We start from the raw sequence: 12,120 nt of genomic DNA on the forward strand, positions 1-12,120 counted from the left end.
GGAAACCATAAATATATAGCTGATAAATAGAGACATATTACAAATGTGTGTTCACATCATCACAGTTACGAGACAAGGAAGCGTGAGAACAGCTTTTTACAGGCGCCTGGGTGCACTGTTGGAGAGAGGGAAAGAGAGGGATGGAGAGAATCATAAATGGCTGATGAATCTGACTTTCAGACAGAAAAGCATGGGAGAAATGGAGAGAGGAAGGAGGAAAGAGCTTGGTAGTAGAGCGATGGAACAAAGCATAGAGACATAGAGAAACAGATGGTGATACAGAGTGAGAGAAGTGTGAGAGAGGCTGAGGGAAGGAGGGAGAAAGAGACATAGAAAGACTGGGGAGGAGAAGTATAGAGAAGATATATTTAGAGGGAGAGGGAGAGAGAGTTTTAGCCTCCCAGCTAGAGGCATGACTCATCTTCTGCCAGCTGACAGAAGGATGGATGGAGGGAAGAAGGGAGGAGATGGACAGAGTCGAGGGGGGGGAAAGGGATGGAGAGGGTGAAAGAGGAGAGGGGAGAACGAGCGTGATGAGGAAAGGAGAGTAGAGAAAGGGGGACAGGAGGAAAGAGGGTAGGAGGGAGGAAAGGGTGAAAAATAAAGAGAGGACATGGTACATGCGACCGCACATGTAAACTGAAAAAAACAAAGAGACAGATAGAAAGCCCAAGGCCTCTCCAAAGCCCCTCTCAGCTGCTTCCAAGTCCCACTGCATTTCCCCCAGAGGAGTGTGTGTGTGTGTGTGTGTGTGTGTGTGAGAGAGAGAGAGAGCGGGAGAGGGAGAGAGAGGACGATGTAAGCTGTAAATTTCCCCGTAGCCAGCTGCATTTGGCAGTTGTGTGTGTGGTTGCATATGTGTGTTTTTGGAAGAGAAACAGACATGAAGACACAGAGACAAAGGAGGAAAGACATGAGAGACTGACTGAGAAAGAGGCATGTCATATATAGTAAGTGGAGCAGGTAGTTGCATCATCCCCTGGGTCCGCTGCGGCCGCATTTGTACTTTTTGAGTTCTTTGGTTCTTACAAATGCGTCCATGTGTCGGCACAAAGTTGGCTGCCCTGTTTTTTTTTTTTTCTTTTTCACCATAGAAAAAAGCAGGAGCTTGACGGAGTGAGAAAAAAACCCAAAGAATATTTTTGCTCTCCCTCAGCTGGTGGACTGATAGTTGAAGCTCTGCTAGAGAATCCTTGAGGCAAACCCTGAGCTCCTGCAGGCTCCAGGGTCAGCGTGCCTGACCTTTGACCTCCTGGTAGACACAGCAGATAAAACATGTTTGCGTGTTCAGTTTTCCAGCTGTTGTGGGACATCACAGCTCATAATATAGTGAACACGTAAAATAAATAAATATTTGCAACTCTGGTGGGGTGTAAATAAGTAAGTTAAGAGTAGCGGTGGTCGAGTGAGCTAGACAGTAAATGAAGAGAGGGAGCAGCATTAGCAAGGACAAACAAACTTTTGTGAGATTACTTTTATCGGAGTCTCTACATTGTTTATTAAAGGAAGATCTTGCATCGTATACCTTTAACTAAGTGTGCATTTGAGGTAATTGTACTTAACTCGAGTTCTTCCATGTCATGATGATTTATAATTCTACTGCAGAACATTTTAAACAGTAGATTTTACTTGACAACATATGTTTGACGGCCACAGTTACTGGTTGTCTTTCTTTTCCAGGTTTTCAATACAAAACTTATGATGTTATATATTAAACTACCCAGCAGTACATAAAATAGTGCATTTTAGCCCCATCTTAACCAAGAAAATATCCCTTTCAGTCAAAATATCCCAGTGAAATAATGTTTTATAGCATCGTTACAGGAGATTTTTATTCATTAAAAGTACCTTTACTTTTAGATCTGTATGCACAATTTGCACATTGTGTACTCTTACTTTTTATTTCTAATGTAGTGTTGTAATGGGTTTTTTTTATATTGTAGTAATGCTACTTTTGCTGCAATAAAAGATCTGAACTCCATCACTGTTTTAAGGAGACTAAATCATGACAAAGCGATATTTCTGTCTATAAATTGAGGGCTGTAGCTTAAAAGGGATACATTTGCCTTGAATTACACTCACAGAGGAGTGTTTTTTTTCTCTTTTTATAAAGAGAGGGTGATCAATTTTCAAGTGGCAGTCATTTGTCTGAATGGATATTTAGCATTTTGGCCTGAGCAGCTCAGACCTCAGACCCTCGGCTAGTCTCCCTGCAGGAGAGAAGTGTCTGCTTCGCCCGCTGTCTGGCACTGTAGGCAATAAAAAGTGAGGCTGCTGTTAATCCAGAGAGGAGCTGCCGACTTTCTCAGGCATTGCTCCCTGTTGCATGGCTATTGCACATATCCTCTAGGGACAAGTCCTCTCTCGCTCCCTATATTTCTCTCTTTTTCTCCCTCTCTCTTTCTCTCTCTCTCTCTCTGTATCCATTACTTGGACACTCCCTCTCTCTTTCACCCTCTCTGTTCTCCCTCCTACCTCTTTCTTCCTTTATCTCACTTGGTCCAAGTTTTGTCTCTGAGCCCTCCTCGCCCCCTCCTGCCTCAGTCTACCCCTTTTCTGTGTGCGTACTGTGGCTGAACTGCACCTCCTTGTGTTTAAGCAGGCACATCACAAGTTACCAGTGAAACCAGCAGTTATCACGGAGCTCTGTGGCTGCTCCAGTCCAGCTCAGTGTGTCTGAATCTCTGGGTCATGTCCCAGAATAAGCTGCTGGCCTGTTTCTCTTCAGTTCCCAAATGATGAGACAATCAGTGTGTTTTAATGAGCCAAGATCTCAGGAGAAGAGACCTATTTTTTTTTTCAGTTTGACGCTCAGATGTTTCAAACAAAATACAGATCATATTGAAATGCAAAAACATCAACATTAAAAACAAATCAGAATAATGTTTAGTAGGTTTTCACATACATGTATAATTCTTCTCAACACATTTAATGTATAGCAAAGCCTGTGTGGTAGGGTGACACTAGAGGGCGCTGTGGTGTCAGTAACAGGCTGGTGATTGGTCTGTCATTATCATGAGTCACTGCTGTGTCCCTGCCTCACATTACACTGCATACTTCACCTGCTGCAATACAGGAGGACACGACCAGGGAGGTCAAAGAATAGGAAGCATCCTGCAGGCTGGGCTGAAATGAAAGCTGGGTGTATGTGATGGCCATTTTTCTTAACATCTAATGTTATAGATCTGAATTGATGTTTGAAGACAGTGCTGGAAGAAGTACTCAGATCCTTATAACTGAAAATCCTTAATTTTAAATTACATTATATTACATTACATGTCATTTAGCAGACGCTTTTGTCCAAAGCGACTTACAATAAGTGCATTCAACCTGAAGGTACTAGACATAGACCACAGGAATCAAGTAAGTACATAACTTTAAGAGCAAACTGTCATCGCTACAGGAGTGTTATATGTTAAAGAAGAAAAGAAGAGAAAAGAAGAAGACGAAATCCTACAGAAGTATGGCAGCTGAATTTACTTAAAGTATCAGGTAGCTGGTTGAGTTGGTAATAGTTTTGCTGTTTTACTACGACACCCTTCTACACTTCTATTTAGTTCTATCAAGTGGTTCCAGACCTGATGGATCAGGCCCCTCCAAAGGGTCACAAAATAATGTTTAATGGGTTAGAAAAGAAAAATGCCATACAAGTTGTGATTCTGTTTTTAGTGCTTTCTCTAATCTGTGTTTTTTTGGGGGGGAAATATTTGTCAGATAAATGTGAAGGGAATAAAATCACAATGTAGTGTATAAAGTAGGATGGAAATATTCAAGCAAAGTATACAAGCACCTTCAAATTGTGTTAGCCCCACTAACCTGCTGCTTCACTGTAGCAGGTACTGCATGACAAACTGTCTCATATAAGGTAAACTTTATTGATCCCTCTTTGGGGAAATTCACTTACAGTAGATAAGGAAAATTAACAGGATAAAAGGTGATAACATTAAAATAGATGTATAGACTAATTACCAGGTAGAAACAAGACAAAAATACAAATATTTTGTAGACTATATACAGGATGAAAAAAATAAGGTAAAATTACAGATCAAATTTTAAAAAGTGATATCCCCTAAAGAAGATAAAAATACAAATGCAATAGAATAGTTATATAGACTATATACAAGATAAAAACCAGACAAAATACAAATATAATACAAATAGTTATATAGACTATATACAAGATAGAAACAAGGCAAAATACAGGTCAAATAAAATAGCAAAGTATACACTGTATACAACAGGAAAAAACAAAAATACAAATAAAAAATAGCTATATACACTAAACAAGATTTTTTCAAACAAATAAAATAAGATAGTTATATAGACTATATACAAGATTAAAACAAGAAATACAAATAAAATCCAGGTAAAATTATACAGCTGAAAATAATAGCCTATACATGTACTTTAAATACTGTGTATCAAGCATAGACTTTATACATACCAAGTCATAATGATAATAATACTTTAGTTAAAAATCTGAATAATAATCCAATAAATTGATCCTTATAATGAGATGAGCTGATCAGTGTTAACTAAAAATCAGTGTCTGTGTTCAACCAGATGAGGACGCTGTTGTCATAGTAACTTCGTTAGCATATAATAGAGTAAACATACAAGGTGCATGACCTCTGGACGGAAACGGATGTAGATGGTAAGTGGGAAAACAAGAAGAAACCAGAAAGGAAATTAAAAGGGTTACTACAGAGTGAGCGGTTAGACCCGTTTGAGTGTTTTACATATAATTACTTCCCTGTTTCCCAAAATATATCCCTTTGTTTTAATTGTTTATTCACTCGCTCAACCTGACTTTGACCCAGAACCCTCCCACTGCAGAATATCAATCAGATGTATATTGCAGGCAGCCAGTTAGGTCACTTCACAGAGCTGCTTTACATGGCTGCAGGTCTTTTATCATGCAGAGACACTGACATCCGACTCTCACCGCGAGAAACAGCCAAAGTAATTTACAGAGCCCCAAATCTCACGATGTGCACAAATACTGACGAGGAGATTAAAAATGTCATGCGTTATAAAGTTTTATTCAACTCCAAAATTGCTTTCGGAGATTGTCCATAGTGAGAATAAAAAATATGGCGTAGCAGCAGTGTTTTATTTTGAAAAACATACTTTTTTTTTTTTTAGATTTCTTCTCGACTACGTTTTTATGCACGTAACATATGGATCAATAAAAGCCAAATTGCTTGTATTATGAATGCATATATGAATTAATGTAAATGGTGGAAAAAATATTCCGATAAATTAAGTAAAAGTACTAATACCACACTGCAGAATTACTCCACTACAAAATAAAGTACTCGTGCAGAATGGACCCACTCAGATTGTTTTATATATGGCAAATACATTATTGGATTATTGTTTTTGATGCATTCATCTAAGCAGCGTTTTACTGTAATTTTGACTAAACTTGACCTGAAAAGTAACCATAAAGCTGTCATAGATCGATAGATAGATAGATAGATAGATAGATAGATAGATAGATAGATAGATAGATAGATAGATAGATTGGTTGATTTCAGGGGCAATATTTCTTTAAGTAGCCTATTTTAAAGTAATTTCCGTTGTTATTGGTGGATTTGGTGACCTCCTTGGTGATTTTTTTGCTTTGTTAGTCTAAAAAACGTTATCCCGAAATTAATACCCTTCCATCTTTATTGAGGATCATTTTGAAGTCCTCACAGCGTAGTTTCTCCATGTTTTGGAGCCCCCCGGACTAATCTCTCCTGCGTCCACCTTTACTTTGAGAACGCACTCCTTTGAGAAGCACTGAGTCACATCAAAGAGTCTGTCCCTCTGCAGGTTCACCGCCCAGTTTGTCTTTGACCGGGATCTGAATTGAGGAGAGCTCGCTTCAACACGCCTTTTCTTTACTCCAGGACTCCTGACCGTGTGTGTGTGTGTGTGTGTGTGTGTGTGTGTGTGTTATCTGTGTGTGGGAGGAGGGGTCGTGGTGTGTTGCCTTTTATTTTCGCAGACCAAAAGCAGAGGGGATTAGACGAGTTTTGAAGCACTCACCTTTTATTCAAACAAATTATTCACTTCAGCTAATAAAAGGAATTTGACGCACGTGAACTTTTTTTGAGGTCGGTTGGGGGTTTGCAAACCCCCATTGCTCATTCTTCTGCTACTCCTTCATACGTTAAAGCACTGCCTCGATCCCAGTTATCCACATTAGTGACTGCACATGCATAAAATATAATACACATATTTAAGATGACATTGTTTAGAAACGTGCATCACCTGTTGAAGCGGTTTTGCCCACTTTTCATAACCTTTGAACGCGGCATCACAGGTGCTTTCAGACTGCGTCCAATATCCATTTGGTGTCACTGCGCTTACGCCCCATGCGCGCGCAATGTATGGCCAAGGAGGGAGGGAGGGAGAGGGCAGGAGAGGGGGTTGAGGTGAAGTGGGGGTGAGCAGAGGAGGAGTGAATACTAGAGAGAGAGAGAGAGAGAGAGAGAGAGAGAGAGAGAGAGAGAGAGAGAGAGGTAGAGTGGTGGTGAGGGGACAGGAAGGAAAAGGAACAGTCGCTTTGCTGCTCAATTAGCGTTTTAATCTCCTTGTTAATCTTACCTCAGGACAACAACTGGATCACACGTTTCACATCGTAGCTTCGCTTTATTTGTGTCTGTTTAGAGAGAACGGGAGAGGGAGGAATCTCCTCGCACTTTGCGTAAATCCCAAGTGATACCAAACCATTTTACGCACGGCGCTGAATTGGATTTTTAAGCAGTTTCTGCAGTAATTTCCACTCTTATCCACAGTGAAACTACCTGGGGATTACAAACTCGTTTTTGAGCTTATTCTTAATGGCACTTTTGTTTTTATAGTTTTAAATACTAAAGAAAGAAAATAGACAGAACACCAGATTCATGTGAGTTGGACTCACTGTATCTCCAGCTCTACAGGGTTTTCTTTGCGTCCAGAGCCAGCAGGACGGAGCAGGACGCCTCCTGATTTTTTTTTTTTTTCGTCCGTCTCTCTTCAGCAGAGCACTTTTTCCAGCACCGGCTGTGTGGTGCGGACGCGGCGGACCATGGACAACAGGCCTGTCCGGAGAAAGCGACCCGGTGCCGTGCGACATCTGCTGCTGGCAGCCGCCTTCCTCGCCTGCAGCTCCCAACTGCTGCTGGTGGATGCCAACTCATGGTGGTGAGTAACTGACTGATCACTGGTGCTGCAGTGATTTGTTTATTTTTAAAGATGTTCAGTGGTGACGAACGATGAGCTCCATTTAGTGATAATAGTAGCAACTTTTAGAATAAGTTTTTTTTTTTTTAAGATTAATATGTTATAGCCCTTCACATGGGCAGATTATGTTTGGGCCCCTGGACACAGACATGCAAGAGGCCCCATCACCTCCTGCAGAGGAGCAACAAACATATTATATAGTTTATTCGCCTGTTTTGTTGTTGTTTTGTGTCTCTTTGTTGTTATTTTATGTCATGTCTTTTTATACTTATTTTTTTATGTTTGTTTAGTCTGTTTGTAGTTGTTTTGCATCTTTTTTTTTAGCTGATATGTGTCACTTTGTGGTTGTTTTGTGTCTCTTTTTTGTCTCTTTGTAGTTGTTTTGGTGACTTTAGTTAATATTGTCTATTGTTTTGCCCTTATTAGTAGCATCATTAGTTTGCATCTCTTTTTAGTTGCTTTAGTCTCTATAGTAGTATTTTTTGTCCCTCTTTTATGTTTTTGTGGTCATTTTGAGACTTTTCCTGGTTGTTACATGTGTCTTTGATTGACATTTTGTAACGGGGCCCCTGACACTTTGGGCCCTGTAGGCTCATTCAGTAATCCATCCATGGCCCTCTTTTAGTATAAACGATTGACACATGCCTTAAAACATGTGTAAGAAACTTTCTCCTCATATCTTCCATATCCTCTTGCTTGTATGCTACTGATAAGATGACAAATGGAAAGATGTGAACTAGACTTTGTGTTGCCTATTGTGTGTGTGTGTGTGTGTGTGTGTGTGTGTGTGTGTGTGTGTGTGTGTGTGTGTGTGTTTTGGGGGTGATGTCCCAGTCCTCGGTGGAGCCCTGACAGTGAATGGAACAAATGTGAGGGCTCTGTCACAATATTTACCCTGGCTGAGCCCCAAATGGCCCTGCATAGCCTGCTGGTCTGCTGCTGTGCCTGCAGCACCGTCAATTAGCCACACTTGTTCTTGACTTACAAGATGCAGCAATGCTGTTAGGTGGGCTTTTTGTGGTAATTTAGTGGAGGGTGTGTGCCGATTATGGAGTCCACCTTTCTGTCAGGTTATGTAGAATCAGAAAAGAATAATACTTCATAGTTGGCAAATTGCATGTTCTTAACCATCCAAATGCAATCTTAAAAACAACACCCATATTGCTCAAATCATGCAATAATTCCATACAGTTATGTAGATCTTGTAATGAATGAGCTGATCTTCCTGTCGCTCTTTACAGGGTTAATACAGGTGCAGGAAATCCTTGAAGACACTTGAATTTTAATGTGATGTTTTCAAGGTTTGAAATGAAGTTACAGGCATAATTTTGGTTGTTAATAACACAATAACATCTAATTTAGTGTGACAAAGAAGTAAAATAATAATTTCCTGTCACCCTGTCTTTAGAAAGAGACGATCTTCAAACAACTAGAATTCCCTTTGTTTGGAAAGCCTTCAGATGACCATGAAAGGGTCGGATTAATTGTCAGATTCTCTGTGTGTGGGCACAAATTAGCTTTTTTTTTTTTTTTTACTCAAAAGTGATTAAACTGTACGATTAGGGTGCAGTTGTTTGGGTGAAAAGGACAGGAAAAGAGGAAAGGAAGCGGAGGGGTACGGCTGCAGAGATGAACACCAAAAGAGTCTATTTATCTACACTTTATAGGCCAGTTGTACTAATAAACTTGTGTGTGAACTTTGTCCTCTGCAGCACTGAGCTCCTCTCAGAGAGGGAGTCGTACATCACAGAGATCCTGTCTGTGCCACTTATCTTTGATCTTAACAGATAGAGTTTATTGGTTCAGATTTAGACTTAATATGGCCTCTGTCTCTCAGGTCACTAGCTCTGACCCCGATCCAGCGGCCAGAGATGTACATCATTGGAGCTCAGCCTCTGTGCAGCCAGCTGTCTGGACTCTCCCAGGTAAGTGCATGCTTTATAGGCTTTTTAAATGCTTTTTCAACTGCTAAACGCACCTCAAACAGCTCTCATAACTTGATTCAGTGACATTAGGAGCTCAGTTTTGCACACTGTGGCTCTACATCAGCATCAACGAAAAGCCTGATGTTCCTCCTCCGCACCCTGACTCGGAGGAAATGGTCAAATAAAGGAGAATATCCCCACAGGGAACACTAAAGTATCAAACCATTAACGTGCTAATCTTCTGCTAATCTCTCCTGTGCTGCTGCTGCACGCTCTGCAGGGCCAGAGGAAGCTTTGCCAGCTCTACCAGGACCACATGGTCTACATCGGAGATGGGGCCAAGACTGGCATCAAGGAGTGCCAGTACCAGTTCAGACAGAGGAGGTGGAACTGCAGCACCGTGGACAACACATCTGTGTTTGGGCGGGTCATGCAGATTGGTGAGTTTATTGATAAACGGCAAAAGGAAAGGCTGTGTATTGTCTTTTTACCAACTTAAAAGACCTGCTGATTTGATAGTGATGGCAGTTTTTTAATTCTTTGTTTTAGTTTTATAATTGCCTCAAATTCTGTGTTGTTGTACGCTGGTATAGCTAATATTTCTACAAATATATAAATAGTTCGTCAAGCATGCAAAAGCCCAGAATTTACATGCAAAGGTGTCAAAACATGAGAAAAATCAGTGGCTATTTAATATCTAAAATAATAAATGATGGGAAAAATGTAGGCAACACAAACAGATTTGTACTGGAAATCAAGCAAGTCTATTGAACTACATTATTTACTAGAGGGTGTAACGTACTTATTTAACTGTTATCATGATTATTAACACGATGAGTGTTTGGACAGAACAGAAAGGGTCATTTGAGGTCGGTCCAATAACAGGCTGAAATAATAACACACTGTATGCTGCATGTTATTGTTTAGACATTAATATGGTAGCCTAAAATTGAATCTAGCAAAGTAAAGGGAGACACCACAGATGCAATGCATACACATTTATGACTATATATGGTCGATTATTGTCATATATTTCTGTAATAGAGAATTATGGTGTTTAAATTAATTAGAAATTTTAATAGTCTATCATTACAATATTCAGGGTCCACATTAGGTCTAAATGTTCAACATTTTCAGGAGTGTTTTAAGTATAATCAGTATTTAAAGAAGACATTTCATAACATCTATTCAGTGGAATGTAACAGAGTACATTTACTCAAGTACTGTTCTTAAGTACATTGTACTACTTTCCTACTTTAGTTTAAAGTACATTATTGGTGAAATTGATCTTATTTTTTGACTGATATTGCAATTGAGATATGATTTAAAATATATCAAATAATCATGGTGTGAAGGTGGGTCTGTACCAAACAAGGATAACTTTTGATAATATTTTGGTTAATTGCTCAGCCCTATGTGTAGCTATTTTGTTATACATGAAACAAATAACTTAAATAAGTTTTGCAATGCATTATTGTGATATTTATAACATTTCACGAATTGATTTTGCCCTAAATATTACTGACAATGCCTTTGAGTGTAAATGACACAAAGGTTTTGCCCAAAGAAATGACTCGCCTACTTGTCATGTGCGCATGCGCAATGAAACGAACGCTCATCCGTCGAATAAACCCGTCCCGAAAACACGAACAGTTAAGTGATGCAGTCATACAGGCCCACACAGATTAGTCAGTAATGACAAAAACGTGTAATTTATTAAGTTAAAAAAAAAAAAAAGTTCTATCAGCTACATGTGCAGCAGCAGCTCTGATCCTGGATCAGTATCAGCGCATCTAATTCCCAGCAGGCGATGTGGGAAACCTCTCATCAACAAGTAAGTGTCAAATCCGCTGCGGGCAGTCAGACGAGGTGTTTGCTGCTCTTTCTCTGTCTCCGTCCTTCTCTGCCTGTCTCTCTATTGACAGTCAGTCTATCTCCAGGTTTATATGGAGGTGTTAGTCGGTCCATTGTCCCGCGGCTCCTCTTTTGAAATGCGCTGATGAGCTGACACCGAGCCGGCAGATCCGGACCTGCTATTTGAAGTCTGGGCTCCGCAGTCTCATAAAACCACTCGGTCTCTCTCTCTCTCTCTCTCTCTGTCTTTAAACTGCTGCATAATATGCACGAGCATCCTGATGGGACAGTGCTCCTTAAACCTGAATGAAAAGCTCACACGCCTCAGCTCTGCATGCATACCTGTCTGTCTCACTGGTGTTGATTCCAGCCTCTACACTGGAAAAAAATTGGAGTGTCATTTACTTTAAAAAAAAAAAAAAAAAAAAGCTAGGCAAGTTTTTCCACACAGAAAGTGTTTGTAATCTTTACTCAGGCTGTTTCTAAGTAATATTTATTTAATAGAACCACTTTTTTTAAATTAAAATACACAAGTAAATTGCGGATGTAATGATGTTCCTCAATTACATTTTACTTGGAAATATCAACTAATATCAACTATCAATGAACTGGTTTATTGAATATTACTTGGAACAAATTATTAAATTTACATACAAAACTGAGGACACATAATAACAAACAATCACTAATTAATGCACTACATGAAAAACAGCTATTTCAAAGTAAAAGCACTGAATTCGTATTTCTTTGTAGAATTTATATAGATGATTGAAATAATAATTACAGGGCCAAAAAAATTACTCCACTTCAAGTAAAAGTCCTGCATTCAAAATTGACTTAATTAAAAGTATCAGCATCAAAATGTACTTAAATTATCAAAAGTAAAAAAGTAATCGTTTTGCAGAATGGCCTCACTCAAATTGTTATATATATTCCAAATATATTATTAGATTATTATTATTATTGATGCATTTATGTAAGCAGCATGTTACTGTTCATGTTTAACTACTTAATAGGCAGTTATGTGGTTTAATTTATAAATTAGCACAAGGATTTTAAATATAACTATGGACAAATACACAAGCTCTATACTATTTCAGTTAGAATATTATTGGAGGCTTACTAT

The 12,120-nt window shown here is 39.3% G+C and overlaps 1 protein-coding gene across 3 annotated transcripts in view; it reads left to right on the plus strand.

Moving 5' to 3' along the window:
- Positions 1-12,120, plus strand: part of wnt5b (wingless-type MMTV integration site family, member 5b) — a 107,297-nt gene that overhangs the window by 82,253 nt on the left and 12,924 nt on the right. For 2 of the 3 annotated variants that reach the window (XM_059325660.1, XM_059325662.1), the window contains 3 exons: positions 7,013-7,176; positions 9,053-9,140; positions 9,421-9,580. In XM_059325660.1, coding sequence (XP_059181643.1) covers positions 7,061-7,176; positions 9,053-9,140; positions 9,421-9,580 — 364 coding nt within the window. In that variant the 5' untranslated portion in view covers positions 7,013-7,060. The remainder of the gene's footprint in view (positions 1-7,012; positions 7,177-9,052; positions 9,141-9,420; positions 9,581-12,120) is intronic. The other variant, XM_059325661.1, reaches the window with a different exon arrangement.

This window comes from Centropristis striata, chromosome 22 (assembly GCF_030273125.1).
Source record: "Centropristis striata isolate RG_2023a ecotype Rhode Island chromosome 22, C.striata_1.0, whole genome shotgun sequence".
Taxonomy (NCBI): Eukaryota; Metazoa; Chordata; class Actinopteri; order Perciformes; family Serranidae; genus Centropristis; species Centropristis striata.